This window comes from Pithys albifrons, chromosome 1 (assembly GCF_047495875.1).
Source record: "Pithys albifrons albifrons isolate INPA30051 chromosome 1, PitAlb_v1, whole genome shotgun sequence".
Lineage (NCBI taxonomy): Eukaryota > Metazoa > Chordata > Aves > Passeriformes > Thamnophilidae > Pithys > Pithys albifrons.
The window spans coordinates 84,565,241-84,582,966 of NC_092458.1; the positions used below are offsets into that span (position 1 = coordinate 84,565,241).

A 17,726-nucleotide genomic window follows, 5' to 3' on the forward strand; every position below is an offset into this window, starting at 1 on the left:
GCATTCATGATCATCGCAGGAAGCAGAGATTGGAAGTACCACAGCACACAGAGCAGATGCAAAGGTGTGGGGTGGAGGGAGCTCTCTCAGATCTGTGGCAGTAAGAGTCTGTGGGTGAAGCAGGTGGTTCTGTCTGCACACACTGGCTGTCTTCTGTAGTAAAATCTAGGGAAAGGTGCTTGTGTCTTGCTGGTCTCTTGCCCTGCAATGATGCACACCTGTACCAGAGTCTGAAGTCCTCCTGCTCTGGCTTGCATGGAGCTGACATCATCTGTATCTGAGAACATGGTGAAGATGAGCACAGACCCAAAGGCTGAGGCACTGAGCACCTGTTTCACCCCTACACCTCTCTCTAGGTCTGCAGACCCTCACTCTAGTCCAGCTCCTTGGTGGTGTTCCAACCCTTTGGATCTCACACTTGAAAGAACACTGCTATATAGTGCAGTCCAGCCATGGGACAGTCCAGGGATGGATGCTTTGGGGAAGCTGAGACTCAGAAGAGCTATTAACACCCTGAAATCAACCTCCTCAATCATGCTCCAGCATGAGGTGTCTCATTGCCAAGGTAGGCACCACGGGATCTAGGGAAATGGGGTCAAATGCTGCAACTGAGCATTCTCAGTTCTGTTCTTGTCTTACAGGTTATTTTGGAATTGTAAGGGTCAGGTCTGGGATCTGGAAGACAGGATGGGATTTGATCCATTTGGTTAAAAAATATGCCAAGGGTTTGGCTGGAGCATGATGTGACTGCAGTCATGATGACTAATTCCCTCTGAAAGACAGTCCTTTAAGGGAAGTTTTCACACATGAACAGCTTTTCAGGACCTGAGACATCCCTGACAACCAGTTTTTGAGCTGGACAAACACAATGCAAAGCCAACAGGCTATCCCCTGGCATGGGGAACCACTTACCTTCTGCCACAAAGACTCTCGGGATGCCAGGGAGGAGCAGGCGGCCACGAACCAGCAGTTCCCGACCTGGCCCTGGTGTAAGTCATGGGAGCTGATCCCATCCACAAAGAGACGTGGATCATTGCAGATTTCCTGTGCGACAGAAGAAAACCAGACACAGTGGGTAAGTAAGCAGATAGGGAAATCAAGAGCAGGGCTTCTTGGCAAAAGGAAATCACTCCCTCTCTTTCTCACACTCTGTGTGAACCTGACCTGCAGTGTTCAGCTGGCCGTGCTAATCATGCCGGTGGCAGAAGGACACTATCCTGCCTTCTGCTCTCACCACGACATGGGCAGCATCACTGTCCAAGTGATGCCAGACCTTCTCCCTGCTCTGTACAAGCATCAGCAGAACTTTGCTATAAATATCCCTGGTGATAATGGTACATTTTCACACCATTTCAGACCTATGCCACATCCCCTCTTTTAAGTCTCCTCTCTCAGATGTCTGGACTCCTTGACTGCTTTACAAGTTTCTCCCTCTCTTATTTTGCTCTGGAGAGCATGAGAGCATGACCCAAAACCACTGTCTCCAATACTGAGACCTGTGGATCCATCCAAAAATAAAACCCTGCAGGAATAGGGCAGAGGCAGGCATTTAATGATGAATCGCACTGTCTAAATCAGACAGTTCCCCTAGGAAAGCTCAGCTCAGACTGAGGTCTCAGCCATGGCGGCAAAAAGACGTATGTCCTTACCCAGGTCTGTCCTTCCAGATCCCAGCACAGCAGATGAAAAAAATTCAGTGCCAAAAACTTTGCAGCTGGGCCAGGAGGATGAAACACTCATTTTGCCACCAAAACCAGGATGTGCACAGGCACAATGAATGGAAAAACTTGGGTGTGAGGCAGCTAGGAGGTGAGGTCATGCCTCCAAGCACTCAGGTACCAAGCACATCAGTTTTCCTCTGCCCAACCTCCTGCCAGGCTGCCCTCCCTGCTTCCCACTCCCACTTAAAGCCTGGCCAAGAAAGCACTTAAATAACAGAGTGTTGAACAAGCTTCAGGTGACACACTGCTTTTTTTAAAATGTATTTTCTCCTGATCAATACAGTTTGGAAGGTCATGTCCAGCTGGAGGCTGAGAGCAGATGGGACAGACAAATAGTCAAAAGAATCATTTCCCCTTTGTTACTATGTTTCATTTGAAGAGAAAAAAGAAAAAAGCAGATTGTCCTTCTTCCCTCACATCTCCCAGTTTTTCAGGCTGGTTGCACCCAGAAAAATTTATTCCCCCTCAGATTTTGTATGTGAGGACTTTTATTGCCTCTGCCCATAGAAGCATAGAATGGTTTGGGTTGGAAGGACTCTTAAAGATCATCTAGTCCCAGTCCCCTGGCTGTGGGCAGAGACACCTTTCATTACACCAGATTGCCCAAGGCCCCAACAGGGGGAGGAAAAGGAATCATAAGCACGTCTGGCTATTCCAACCTAGCCTGGCCAGCACCATACACCTCAAAAACAACCTGAGCTCCAACCAGACAAACTGAGCAGGATCAAACCCAAGGGAGAGGTCTAACCCCCTAATGTTGGTATTGCAGGAAGCTGGGATAAGCGCTAGGGGGAGGCAAGCTGAAGCTGACAGCATCAAAGGCAGGAGCCACCTGAGCTTCTCAGCATCGCTGAGTGCAGACAGGGGTGGAAGAGGAGCAGTGGGGTGTAGCTCCTGTTTCATACCACTGGAGAAGCACACAACAGCTAGGGATGTGTCTGTCCTGTCTGTTGGTAATGAGCATGTCTGCAAGATCAGCTCTTCATGATCCTGCTCTGGGGGCAGAGGCACAGTGTTTGCCCCATTTGAGGACCACAGATGACTCTTGTGCCCTTGGGTGAATCTGCAGATTCCAATAAAGAAGTCACTTGATATTACACAGACAGAAGAGAATATGAAAGCATGAGAAACACAGAACCACAGAACAGTTTGTATTGGAAGTGACCTTTAAAAGGCCATCTAGTATAACCCCCTGCAATGAAAGAAGGCATCTTCAACTGAATCAGATTGCTCAGAGCCACATCCAACCTAATCTTGAATGTTTCTTTGGGATTGGGCATCGACCACCTCTCTGGCCAATCAGTGCCAGTGTTTCACTACCCTCACTGTAAAAACCTTCTTTAGATCTGGTCTAAATCAACCCTCCCTCAGTTTAAAACCACTACTCCTTGTCCTGTCACTACTGCTGAAAAGTCTATTGCCATCTTTCTTATAAACCCCCTTCAAGTGCTGAAAGGCTGCAGTAAGGTCTGTCCTGAAGGGCAGAGAGGGGCTGCCACACTTCCTTGCAGAAGGACCACACAGCACACTCAAGACCTAGGACTGAGCTTGGTCCCAGCAGACTCCCAGTGATCCTACGTACAGAATCACCCAATCAAGGTGGTTATAAGAAACTTTTGGATGTCATCCAGTCCACCCTCCCCATCTGAAGCAGGGTCAGCTACAGCAGGTTGCTCAGGACTGTGTTTTCGGTTGGGTTTTGAATATCTCTAGGAATGGAGACTTCACAATCTCTCTGGGCAGCCTGTGCCAGTTTTCAAACTGTCCTCACAGTAAACAAGTGTTTTCTCAAGCTTAAATGGAATTTCCTGATTTACAGTTTGTGTTCTCTGTCTCTTGTACTGTTATTGGGCACCACTGAGAAGTTTGGATTCTTCATTTCCTCCTATCTGATATTTATGGACATTTTTAAAATCCCCCTGAACCTTCTTTTCCCCAGAGTGAAGAATCATAGAAACATTAACATTGGGAAAGACCTCTAAGATCATGGAATCCAGCCATTAACCCAGCACTGCCAAGTCTACCACTAACCATGTCTCTGAACACCACAGCTAGACTTTTTTTGAATACTTCCAGGGATGGTGATTCCACAGCTTCCCTGGACAGCCTATTCCAATGCTTGACCATCCTTTTAGTGAAGAAATATCCAATCCTTGCACAGGGGAAGGCAGCATTCCCTCCTCATTCTAACAGTGAAGAGCTGATTCCATCAGGATAAGTCTCATGTATAGGTCAGTCTCCCCAGCAAAACCTCCTAAGAAGGTTTGCCATATTCCTCAGACTGGAGCTTCCCAATGTTAAATTACTTGGATTCTTCAGTTCCCACTGAGGCTGCTAGGCTTCCACTTGCACATTTTGGCTCTGGTCTAGACTGTGTGGCCCTCTGTCCACAGAGATGACATTGTCTGTGTTCTCTGTCTGTACTGAGGTGGGAGCAAAGGACCAAAGCACTGCTTCGGCAAGGCTTGCAAACGCTCCTTGGATTGCATGGAGCACACCAGGGTCCTGGGTGAGCGATGCAAAGCCCGCTCAGAGATATGGAGCACTATGCCCACATGCAGATGTGGGTGATGAAGAGGAGACCAGTGAGAACTAGGTCAAAAAGCCAAGAAAAACTTTGAAACACTTAGTGTTCTTCTTTCTGTGAAAAGAGTTGGAAGAGATAAGGAGCTTGCTCTGCAGCTGAATGGAATTACAGGGCCTGGGGTTTGTATGTGCAAAGGGAGGAGAGAAGCAGAGATGCTCTGATCAGGGAAGGTCATGGCCTTGGTTTCCTCCCCTCTCTCCCGTGCAACAGACAGAAAACAGGTGAGCAATAACATTTACCCAGGCAGGTACTTCTCCAAAAAGCAAACACCATGTCACCCTCCCAGCACCACAACTGTGAGAGAAGAAGGCCGCACACCAAAATACACACACACCCTCCGTGGGCCTCTTGGGTTCAGACATCAGCTACCACAGAACCAGCTCAAACTGCCTTGTGGCACTTGAGATTTCATCAAACTGTTAGTCTGTCCTGTCCTTCATCTCATTACAGCCAGATTCTGTGTCCTGGCTGCTCCTAGTCTGGACAGATGGAGAACAGCAAGGAATAGTGTGGGAAAAAGCCAAAAGCTATGGCTGCAGGGAAACTATGACTTTGCTGTGTTGCTCTTAACTCTACCTTGGCCATGGGAGTAATTCATTTTCCTTTACCCTCAAGGAGAACCTGCCTTGGAGGATCCCCAAAATAATACAATCATTTAGGTTGGAAAAGACCTCTAAGATCATCTAGTTCAACCATTAATTGGCATTTCCATGTTCACCACTAGACCATGTCCCCAATTGCCACATCCACATGTTTTTTGAGTGCTTCCAGGGATGGTTATTCCAAGGGTCCTAAGCACCATCAGAAATGATCTGCCCTCCCTGAAAGCATCTGCTGAAATGGCTGCTGAGCTGCAGGCAACAAAACACAACTTAGAGAAAGCCTGTGTGGATGGTTCTTTGTAAATATACAGCCTGATAACACAGGGAGGGCCAAAACAGTAATTCAAAGTTCTGGTGATTCATATCCTTCCTTCTGCAAGGGATGTGGGACAGAAGCGGAAATCAGGGCTGGGAGAGGACTTTGTGGTCACTGTTGCCGAGAGGCTGATTGCAGAGGTCTTGGCTTATGGGAGCACAGATCAGGCCAGTCTGTTCCCTCTGGCTTTAGGTTACTGAAGTCAATTAAGGAAAAAAAAAGACTCAATCAGTGCAGTTATCTTGCACTTGGTGGTGTAATTTTGCTTCCCACCAAAATGCATGTGGGATTTCTTGAAAACCCATTTAAAGCAGAAAATATCTTCCTTGTCTTCTCCAGCTAGTCCAATTTCACACAGGTTAGTAAGGAGAAAATCACCCTCTAATTGGCTTTATAATTGGTGACTGTCTCATCATAAATGTTTCCCAGTTCAGGTTTCTGGGGATTCACTGGAGATCTGGATCACTTCAAGGTAGCTGTGGGGAGGGAAAAAACTATGGAGGATGAATAACCATGAGAGATACAACATCTGCTGCATGCCAGGACCACTTTTTGCTAACGAGATTTTGCAAGGAGCAGACTAGTCTAATTGCATTGCAGAGCCTGGCTGTTTCAGAACAATGCCTTCACTCAGACTTGTAAAATCAGCAAAATAATCTATTAGCATGGCTGTGCTTCCTCCCTCCCTCCCAGGACACAGGGAACAGAAAGGATCCTTTCTTAAATATCACTCACACAGACAGGAGCCCAAGAAGTGTGCAAGCATGGCAAGTAAGGGTGACACAGCCGACACAAAGGTCCCCATGCTGCCCTACTGCAGGTATTTGAACTGGGATGTGATTTTGCAAAGAGGGGAAATAAAAAAATTTGCACAAGGGTGACAGAGGGAAGGGAAATTGGGTGAGTTTACAGTACCAGGGCAGTCTATATTTTCAGAGGGATTATTATAGAATCATACATTCATGGAATGGCTTGGGTTGAAAGAGACCTCAAAGATCACCTAGTTCCAATCCCTCTGCCACAGGCAGGAAACCTTCTACTAGACCAGGTTGCTCAGAGCCCCATCAAACCTGGCCTCAAAAACTTCCAGGGATGCTGCAGCCACAACTTCTCTAGGCAACCTATGACAGTGTCTCACCACCTTCATTGTAAAAAAACTGTGTCCTTATAAGTATTAAGAATTCATTCTTTTCTAGCTTGAAGCCATTATCCTTTGTCCTATTACTACAGACTCCACTAAAAATTATATCCTTGGTAGCTCAGCTTCACACATGTTGAAGAGTAGGTTTGGTTGGGAATATCTACACTCTGCAGAACTGCATGTGGTGGTTTGTACTGCCTCAGTCAGGCATCCCTAATGCTAATCCATCCATAGTATCTCAGTGTATACACTTCTGTATTGTTGTCGGCTTCCACACCATGTAAAGGGCATTGGACACTCCACCCACAGCAAACAGGACTTGCCTGTAGAGGAAGGCACAAAAAAACCAAACTCCCCACGAACTCCTTGACTCAGCTTGTGCACCACAGCACCATGCTGTGCCATGTTTTGGCACCAGGAGGAGCAGAGATGGTGGCAAAGAGGATCTAAAGGTCAACTTGCAGGAGCTTGACAGGTCCCTCTGCAGTTCTGTCTTCTGGGTATCCAAAGTACAAAGAGGTCTCAGATAAAGCAATGAGAGGAAAGACACAGGGTGCTGTGAAGAGTACTTGCACTTCCCCAGGAGCAGCTGGAGAGGGAGAGGGATGGGAAGGAGACTGATATAAGTGCAGAGACCCCCGGCCCACCATTCCTGTTCCTCCCACATGTGCTCTCCAGGGATACCTTAACCATTGCTCAGTCCAGGACTTCTTCAGTCTCTACCCAGCCAAGACTGATGCAGAGGCTAACACAAGCCTGACTTTTAGCATCACCACACAACCAGATACAGCTCTCCCCAGAACGCCTCTCCCACAGTGAGTGGTTTTTATGTTTCTGATTGCATGGCCCCTGAGAAAAAAAATACTCCATGGGTCCCAACAGCCCTGAGATCTGCAGATTGCAGTGCCAAAGCAGGAAAGTCTTCACATGCCTCACTGACAAACTTGAGGGTGGGATGCCCAGAGCAGTGAGAGGACATGCCACAGGTTACGCCATCCAGAAGCAAAAGTGTTCCCTCTTCATTTCAAGTCCCAGTGCAGCCTGGTCATCACAGGAGCCATCCTTCGTGTATAAAATTATGTCACCTGGCTCCTTTTCATGCTGCATGTGCTGAGGCAGCCTGACCCCTGTGAGTGCACACAACTACAGTCATGAGAAGTGGAGAGGACACTGAGCAAATGCAGCTCCCACAGATGGCTCCACCTGGATCTCCTTCCCTTCAGTCTTGGTACATGTAGGCACAGGCTCTAGGGAGCTACACCAGAGAGGTGGAACAGGAGAAAAAAAATAAGCTCCCATGGCTGTTTTAACTTTAACCCCCTATGACCTCTCTAACTCACCACAGTGCTGCTGGCTACCATCTCTTAAGTCCCCCCACCCTGCACCATATCCCAGTTGTGAGTTCTCCCACAGATCTCCTTTGACCAGCCTCCCTTAGGATGGTGCTAAGGACTTGAGGGTGAAGAAGAATCTTGATTTGGGAGCATTATGGGTTTAAAATGCACCCATGCTCCAAAGCCCATCCTCTCACCATGGCACACTGTGCTCTCACTTGCTGCATGGCTTCTAGTTGTGGGGTTTAACCTCAACCAGAGGAACTGCTTTGGCTTGAAACTGTACGCATCAGGCCCCAAACTTGGAGGTTCAGTCACGTTGGTACAAGTGAGGGACCATGAACCACAGGCATGAGCCATGAGGATGCTCCCCATCTTGTATCACTTTTGAGCCATCTGTCCCCACCCTGGAGGTCACACTGGTGAGGATGTGCTGGTGGAAAGGGAGGAACCTATTCCAGTAAGCACTGCTGTGAGAAACCACAGTATTTTGGAAGCAATGGTCCAAACCCACCTGTTCACCACAGAGCTAATGTGAAATCCTGGAGCAAGCTGATGCAGCCACAAGCTCAGCTGCACTGTTTCTGTCTCCAAGCAATATAGTTCAGCAGCTGAATGCTGCCCCGCCTGAATTGCAGATCCTGTGTCTCAATGAAAGACAATCTTCTAAAACAGGATTTTGGAATCTAAATTGGGCAGGGTTTTTTTGCTGGTTTTGTTTGTTTGTTTTTAATTATCCTAAGAGTCAAGTTATTGATGGGAAAAGAAAGAATACAAAACTGCAAAGGAGAAGTACCTCTATACTCTACAGTGTGTATCTCGGATCAAAACCTAACTACCTTTCCATGGGGACACCTCCCACACCACCTTGAGGCATACTGTCCTAGGGTGAGGAACTACCCTTTGGTTTGGGATTGCGTCACATTCAAAGCACAGCAACACCTCCCTCCAAGAACAGGACTTGACCTCACCACAATCTAAATTAATCCTTGACTATGCAATGATGATGAAGAATGAGGTTATCATGAGTTTAAGACATTTAAAGAAATGCCTTCCAGCCCACGCCTATTCTGGTTATTCATACACTGGGTGTAGTCTTACAAACAGAAACCCGCCTTATGAGAAAACCACCCTCTAGAAATGTGGATTTCCTCATGATCTTCTGTCAAATGGGAGAAGGGACATTAATTCCTATGTAACTCTGTCAGTGGCATTTGCATCAGACCACAGTCAATATTTAACAATCCATGACCACTCTCGGTTAAGGTGATTTTTTCACCTTTATCCTTCTTGGAGGGGAACTGGGAGGAATGCATCACTGAGCAGTGGTTTCTTCCCAAAGACTGAGAAGTATCAAAGATGTGGGATGCCTTGTTTTATCTCTCCATGAACACACAGTTCATCCCCCCTGAGCTGCAGCTTCTTGCCTTGTTGGTCAACACAGCTCCTGCTTGGCCCCAGCTATTTGGGTTCTTCACTAGGAGACAGACATTGAGGTGCTGGAGTGTACCCAGAGAAAGGCAACAGAGCTGGTGAAGGGTCTAGAGCACAAGTCTTATGAGAAGTGGTTGAGGGAGCTGGGAGTATTTAGCCTGGAGAAAAGCAGGCTTGGGGGGACCTTCTTGCTCTCTACAACTATCTGAAAGGAGGTTGTTGCCAAGTAGGGGTTGGTTTCTTCTCCAAGAAAAGAGGAAATGGCCTCAGGATACACTAGGGGAGGTTTAGATTGACTACTATGAAAAATGTTTCCCCTAAAGGATGCCCAGGGAAGTGGAGGAGTCACCATCCCTGGAAGCATTCACAAGACATGCAGACAGGGCACTTGGAGACATAGTTTAACTGTGGACCTGGCAGTGCTAAGTTAATGGCTGAACTTGATGATCTTAGAGGACTTTTCCAACCAAAATGATTCTATGATTCTATCACCCAAAGGGGACAAATGCTTCAGCTTAGCCTTGCTGACCTGATTTCCTTTTCTGAGATCTGAGCAAGCCACCAGCAGCCTCAAAAAGTGGAGAAGTGGTGGTGGCTTGTCCCTGTTCCATAGGGCCTGGGAACAGTGGCTGAAGCACCAATCTCCTCTAGGGCAACTGAGAATCCAGGGCCAAAAAGAATAAAGCCACAGCACTTGGCAAATTCCTGTGAGAGCACCACCCTGGGGTACTTCTTTTGGCTGCACTTTCTATGCCAAAGGACAGTTTAAAAGGGACCTGTTTTCATAGAGATGAACACCTAGATGAGGATGTGAAGGGGTCAACAGATCACACAGCTCGGCACTGTGCTGTGCAGGCTTGGTCCTGGTGGGCTCAACTACCAAGCGCCTGTGTTGTGTGCCAGGGCAGTGCCAACATCCCAAGGCTCTGCCCTTTCTCAAGGATGCTCTGCATTCCCCTCCACTTCTCCAAGGGCCCCAGCTCAAGACTGTCTTGTCCATAGGGGTGCTTGGGGGATAGCAGAGAGCTGAGTGCTGGGTTCCTACAATCGCACATGGCAGCGAGACAGGATGCCAGGCTGGGGATAGATGGCCATGAGCACAGGTAGTATGGCCAAGCCCGGCAGCACTATCCCACAGAATTGATTTCCCCATCACACAATGTTTCAGCTCACACAGGTCTAAATGATTGCACTGGATTAAGTACCTTCACTTAGCACAAAAATCCCACCACACCATGCTTCCTTGCTTGGCATATTTCACTCTGCCTCATAAACAGGTTTTTAATCTTTGCAGGGCTTTGGGGCAGTATTTGCACAGTCTCTGTGTTAAATTATATATATCAGAGGAGAAATGGTGCCATTCTACTCACTGCCAAATTGTGTTGGGGATTTTATTTTAATAAGGGACAACTTGGGGAATTTTAATGTTTTGTACAAATAATTCAGATGGTGTCAAGTTGTTTGGCAGCAAGAGAAGGACAAACCCTTGCCCTGGGGAGTTTGCAAAGACAGACGCTCACTGCATTTATTCAATCACAGTCAACCCACTGACACTCCTGGACTGGACAGGAGTCCAGGCTCAGTTGGGCAAGGCAAGAAGGAAATTTGATGGAGAGAGGGGTGATGCCTGTTTCTGTACAGGTGTAGGTATCTCTGCCCCAACCACATGTGCACTGCAGGGTTACTATAGAGAATAATAGAATCACAGAAAAAATCTGAGATGTGAAGGACCCTTAAAGATCATCTAGTTCAACCCTCCCTAAAATGGGCAGTGACATCTTCAACTAGATGTACGTAAAGAGATCAGAAATACAGAAACAAGTGAGCATGCACACAAGATTCAAGGTGTGTACGTTGAAGCCAAACAATTCAATGCCCCCTCCAAAAAACTGCAAATCCTAAGGTAGGGACTGGCCTTTAGAGCAAGTGATCCAGAGCCATGGTGGATTCTCCTCTCCTGGAAAAACAAAACTAAATAATGCTTAGAGGAAGCAGGTCAAATTTAGTTCAATGGGGCATTAATTCAAGGAAGTACCATGACCTCTTGTTACACAGAAATCAGACAATGCATGGAGAAGTGTTCCTTCTGGCTTCAAATTTGACAGACCAAGGAAATGGCTCCTTTTTTGCTCCACAGGCATGGTCAGTGTGGCTCTGGCTGTTTTCTCCTACCAACACTTCCTCCTATTTTTCTTTAACCACTTCTTGTAGCAGATGGACTCAGCCTTCTGCACTTATGCTTTATTTTCCTTCTGCAAGAGGCAGCACCATGCCTGATTGAGTCTTTGCAATGGGTTTGGCGAAGGACATTTGCTCCAGCATGACTGAGCTTGCCCTTAACACAGGCAAATCACACCAACATCCCATCTTCTCTGAGAGCTCAAAAATTAGAGCTCACAGGTGGTGCCCAAACTTCTAGGTTGCACCAAGATTAAAAGACTTGGCTGATCCAGAGCATGGGTTTAGCTCTGGGGCCCCTAACATAGAAGGACATGGACTTGCTGGAGCAAGTCCAGAAGAGACTATGAAGATGATCAGAGGGCTGCAGCACCTCTGCTACAGAGACAGGCCAAGAGAGTTGGGGTTGTTCAGCTTGAAGAGAAGGCTCTGAGGAGACCTTAGAGCTCATTCCAGCATCTAAAAATGCTCCAAGAGAGATGGAGATGGACTTATGACAAGGGTGTGGAGTGTCAGGACAAGGGGAAATGGCTTTAAACGGAAAGAGATTTGGTTTAGTTTAGATGATAGAAAGAAATTCTTTCCTGTGAGGGTGGTGATGCACTGGCACAGGTTACCCAGAGAAGCTGTGGATGCCCCATCCCCAGGCCAGGCTGGACAGGGCTTTGATTGCTGAGGAACACAATCAGTGCAGGGAGCTTGGGGTGCAGCTGTAGCGCCAGCTGCAGGTTGAGCTCTGGGGTACAAGAGTCAAGTCCAAGGCAAGAGGCCCTGAATTGCAAACTCTGTGCATAACAAAAGGCCTGGGTACCTGTGGCCCAGCCATGGGACCAGAAACTCAGAGACACGGCAGGAGCCAAGGACTCCAGACTTTCAACCACTTAGACTATGAGGGGATTAAAAACCCAGGGTTTCGTTTGTTTGGGGACCCTCCTCAGAGGCACCCAGCTCGAGGTGTTGTTCTGTTACTGCACCATGATTAAATTATTTTAAGGATCCAGATGTCTGAGACTGCTATCGGAAATGTGGGGTCGAGCCAGTAAGGAAACCTGGTCTGATTGTGTGAGTGTGGTGAAAGTAGGGAGTCACTGGAACCACTGCTATGGAGTTTTCAGTCCCAGCTCAGGTGGTGAAAGTGTGACTGACAGAATGGTTCGTGGATGGTCAGACAGGAAAGTTTCCTTAACATTGAGCAGCCAGATTTAGTGGAAGGTGTCCCTGCCTATGGCAGGGAGGTTGGACCTAGGTGATCTTGAAATCAAACCATTCTGTGACACTATGACAACTAGCCCTGCACCTGCTCTGCAGGTTGATTGTGCCCCTCCTGCATCCCAGAGCCCATTCTGGGAGGATTTGCACCATTCCCTCTCAAGGAGCTCAGAAAGCAGTGGATGGATGCTCAGACTCCTTTCTGTGACACCCTCTGCTGTTGTTCTGTTCTTCTCCATTATTAATACAGTAATTTCTAGACTAACATGCTATTGCACCTTAGAAGCATGAAATTAATCTAATCCATGGATTTTACTGTTGTTTTTGCTTTTAAGGCCATGTCCTTCTGATGCTGAGGACAGAGCAGACTGGCTGGCAATTTCTTATCAGAGGCTGAAATGAGCTACACTCACACTGGGAAGCTTATCAACCCCTGTCCTCACTGGGACTAAGGGGGACAGTGTGTTTCCCTGGCACTATGGGGCCATGGCCCTGAGAGATCTGGCAAGACCTGCTGGAAGGCAGCCAGGGTCAGCATCACATTTAACGAGAGCAGAGACCTTTTAAAACATGCAAAAAAACCCAACAAATCTCTTGATCATCCTTGAAGGATGGGAGGAGTCTATGAATGGCTTAAAAATGGAAAAACAAGGTCAATTCAGAGATTGCAGTAAATGATGACCAAATCCCTTCCTGGCAAGGAGCAGCCAGACTGGCAATCAGCTCTAGTTTTACTGAAAACAGCAGAGAAATTAACAGGCAAATGGCTCATAAATTCTTAAGCTGAGAAATGCAAAGGTCTAGAAGGATTTCAACTCCTGTGATGGACTGCAGACAGAAGAAAGACTGTTCAGAGGAGACCATCCTTCAGTCAATCCGGCAGCACAGAGGAGCCCCAGCATCAATGTTAACCCCAAGCATTCTTTGGGCAGGACCAAAACTGAGTGAGACCAAAACTGAGATAGGCTAAGATGCTGCAAAAAGCTGAACAAAGACATCCTGCAGTGCAGAGGTTAATATTTTAGTCTTTTTGGTGGAAAACCTCCAAGTGGGACACCAGAAGGTTTCTGTACCCAATGACCGTTGCCAGTTTAATTGCCTCCAAGCTAAGCTCTTGGTGACCTTCAAGTGAGCTCTTACAGCAAAGAACAGCAAGAAGTTAACCTCTGTCTTCCCTATTATCTTCACTCTCATGTTTTTGCCAGCCTTCCAGCCTGCACTATCTCTGGGGAAAATACCTTTTAATGCAGAAACTTGTGGGCAGGGAAGTGCTGGTCCTGCTTTTAGTGAATTAGTTCATTGACTTCTTTCCTCTTTCACGAAACCCCCATGGGGATTGATTGTGTAATCCTCATTTAGCAAGTGAAAAGAGCTAAGTGCTTAATAATGTAAAGAAATGTGCAGCTAGGAGAGGCTCTCCCACCCTGCAACACCTCCTCCAAGCATCAAATACAGGAGACAATGGAAATAATACATCTTGCAGAATAGGACAAGGGGAATGGCTTTAAGCTGAAAGAGGGTAGATTTAGATTGGATGTTAGGAAGAAATTCTTCCCTGTGAGGGTGTGAGGCATTGGAACAGGTTGCCTGGAGAAACTGTGGCTGTCCCATTTCTGGAAGTGTTCAAGGCCAGGTTAGATGGGGCTCTGAGCAACCTGGTCTAGTGGAAGGTGTCCCTGCCCTTGGCAGAATGGGTTGAAACTAGAGGATATTTAAGCTCCCTTCCAACCCAAACCATTCTGTGATTCTATGAATGAACAAAACCTCTACACACAAGTCAGGATAGATCTATGCCAGGACAGCAGGGGAAGTGGCTACTGAGAAATCCCATATTCTTGATTTCTAAAACAAGATTTCTCTTGTCTTTCTGGAAAAAATCCCTAGAGCTGTGACTGAGAGCATCTCTCCCCAGTGCCACAGTAGGGCTGAAAATGCCATGGCCCTACTGCCCTAAGCCTTCTTGCTTCCCACAACCATCTCAAAAATACCTGGCCTGTCTGTCTCACCAAAAACTACACTGACTTATTTTCAGGCTTTCCCCTCCAAATGACACTGCCTTCATCCAGATAAAATAAAATTACCATTAAGCAAGAATCTACCTTTATGCTCTTTAATCAGTGACAACCTCCTTTGACAATTAATTCCTGCAGAGATAGTTTGGTGCTTGAATGCAAATACCGGAGAGAGAAAAAAATACTGAGAAACAAGGATGGAGGGCAAAATTCTTTCCCTGAAAATGGAAGGGTGTAGACTTCACCTAAGAGTTTCTCTGGTGGCTCCAATCAGCCAGGCTTGAACTCACAGAGATGCAGCTCAGGTTTAACCACCACTGCATCTCACCTTGAACCACCCAGTCACTGTGATAACAGACTGCTTGGAAACCCTCGTGCTTCGTCACAGCTTTTCTTTACAGCACCTTTGGCACAGCTTGGCACTGAGTTCCCACCTGGTCTCCTCTAAGTGTCTGTGGGATCTCATGTTCCAACCACTCAGCGTCTTACGGATGACCATGAGGTACTTCTGCAAGGTCCGGCAGCACACTGCTGTGGACAGGAATACACTCAGCATACAGCAGCCCACCTGCCTCCCAAAACACGGAGGGAAAAATCTTCTCCAGACTCAACCCTGCTCCCTGGGAAGCACTGAAGGACCAGAGCATGCAGCTTATGTGGTTCAACATCACACCTGTGCATGGCAAAAGCCTCCCACCAGGCTTCAGTTGCTTCCAACAGGTGCAAAGTGATGCTTGAATTTGTCCAGGCTGGTGACCAGTCCCAGCAGCAGGTCATTGATGGGCTGAACCTGAACTGAATGATCCCCTTGCTGAAGGGAGAGAACAAGCTCTAGATAAAGCCCAGGGCTACTAACGACCCTAATGGAACCCTGTACCAATCCCATGGCATCACTGGAAGCACCCTGTACCCAAATAGAGAATTTGGGACAGTGATGATTACAAGACACAGGGTAGATGAGTCTCTTCCTCTAAGTGACCTTAGACTGTCACTATTTTTTTTCACAGGGGATCAGTAAACACAGCGAGCACTCCAGATCTCCCCTTATTTCTGCCACCCATTCTGCATCTTGTCTATCCCCTTCTCCTCATCTCTATGCCACTTCTCCCTGTTTACCTACCTCCCAAACACCCAGACCAGCTCATTCAATGCATAGAACAAATCTTCTCCTTCCAAGGTGCACTGCCAGCATTCCTGTCCCAAATGAGGAGGACAAAACTCAGAGCTCAAGGATCCGACTGAGATTTCCACTTGGGAGTGGTACTATTTGCCTGAATACAGACCTCCCTCTCCTTCACATGGCAGTAGGCAGAGCATGAGGGAAAGGAGTTTCAACCAAGGTGCTGGGATTTGTGCTTTGCCCGAAAAGCTCTGTTTAATTTCTAATGCAATAGCTGAGTGCTGCTGCCCAAAGAAGCCACTGATGCTGCCTTATTGAGCCCCAAAATCTGCTTTGGCTCAGCAAAAAGCAGCCACTCTTGTTTTTAAGAGGATTCACTAAAACAAGGCTCTTCAGGACCCCCTTCCCAGCTCAGACTAATGCTGTGGCTTCCCTCCCTCCAAAACACCCCAGCAATTAGCTTTCTGGCTTTGCTGTGCTGCATCATGAAGACGTCCAGCAAACAACCACTGAAGCCAAAACCCGATTAGAGGGCTCAAACAGCTGCTCCCTCTGCAAAGATCTGGCATCCAAAGCAGGGCTGAAGGCCAAGGAAAGCAGGGAGGGAGGGAGGACACCACACTGGAAAGAATAAGGCTGAGCCTGTTCCAGGAAAGGTTGCAGTGCTGGATGCAGGAAGAAGTTGAAGAAAAACAGCCTGACCAGGAAAGGAACCAGAGCTGTTCCTCATGCTCTCTTTTTCCCCTCTTCCCAGAAAAACCTCAAGCAAAAGAGAGAGCACTGAAGAGTGCTTTTTTTTAACCTTTTTCTTTCCAAAGCAGCCTCAGGCTTTGGAAGTGCATGGAGGAGCAGAAAGGATGAGGGAAGGATGGTTGGGAAGGAAGTGATACACACACACAAGGGATGGGCTATTGAGATCCGTACTAGTGCCATGTAAGTATACGGAAATGAGATCCTGCCTCTGTCAAAGTGCATTCCCAGCACTCCAGTGAGTTTGCTACTATTACTTTTCACATGCAAGCCTGAAAAATCATAGAACGGGTTGGGTTGGAAAGGACCTTAAAGATCATCCAGTTCCAACACACCTGCTGTAGGCAGGGACACTTTCTACTAGACCAGGTTACTCCAAGCCCCGTCCAACCTAGTCTCAAACATTTCCAGGGATGGGGCAGAATCAGATTCTCTGGACAAAACTTATTTCCTATACCTCACTTCTTTTCATAGAGCACAAGTGAAAACTTTTCTGACAAAGCATGCAGTTGTTTTCAATAGCTGATAATTTTTATTTCCACTCTCTATCCACCTGTTCTCACAGCAAAGCTAGAGACATGATGTGCTCTCATGTTTTAGCTGACAGTTTCAGCTGAAACTCTCTAAAACAACTCACAGCTGTGGCCTTGAGAGAGAGAACTGTGTACACACCATCCCCTCCCAGCAGACAGTATCCCTGGGACTGGGGACTCCATTTCTGGGTCAGGAAATCCCCAAAACAGCATGTGCCAAATGCAGAGAGCATCACTGATTGTTTTTTTCTGAACAAGAATTAACTGTGATTTCCTGATTGTAATAGAAGGAAGATGCTGTAGGGACTTAGTGCAGTTTAGTAACTGCATTGTGCCATTAGCACACAAGCAGAACAGCTGATTTGAACTTCATGGACATTTTGGACCTTACTGAATACAGCATTAAATTAGAAAAGCTGATGGTGCTTCCCAGCTCTCTTGCAGACAGAAAACTGCTTCAAGATATACGTCAAGATTCCTGACACTCAGAGATACTCCATTTTCTTTCCTGCAGAAGATGCTGGGACTTTTTTCTGGGCCTTCTGCCTTAGAGACCCAGCATGAATTCAGGCAGAATTGGGTCCAGCAACTAAAAATGTCACTGTGCTGTCTGGCTGACATAAAGCAGTTCTCCCTGTGAAATTCAGTTACTTTTGATGAAATGAACAACGGAGAGAAAGACTGGAGAAATGCTTTAGAGAAAGAGGCTTCTGGAAGCTCCAGAAGTAAGCAGGGCAGGTGTGAGCTTGAATTCTCTTTTTTTAATGGCGATTTTGTGGTCAAGGCAGC

The 17,726-nt window shown here is 47.0% G+C and overlaps 1 protein-coding gene across 3 annotated transcripts in view; it reads right to left on the reverse strand.

Moving 5' to 3' along the window:
• CAPN5 (calpain 5) overlaps positions 1–17,726 on the reverse strand; it is a 60,190-nt gene that overhangs the window by 21,594 nt on the left and 20,870 nt on the right. For all 3 annotated transcript variants that reach the window (XM_071557206.1, XM_071557196.1, XM_071557187.1), the window contains one exon: positions 913–1,044. In XM_071557206.1, coding sequence (XP_071413307.1) covers positions 913–1,044 — 132 coding nt within the window. The remainder of the gene's footprint in view (positions 1–912; positions 1,045–17,726) is intronic.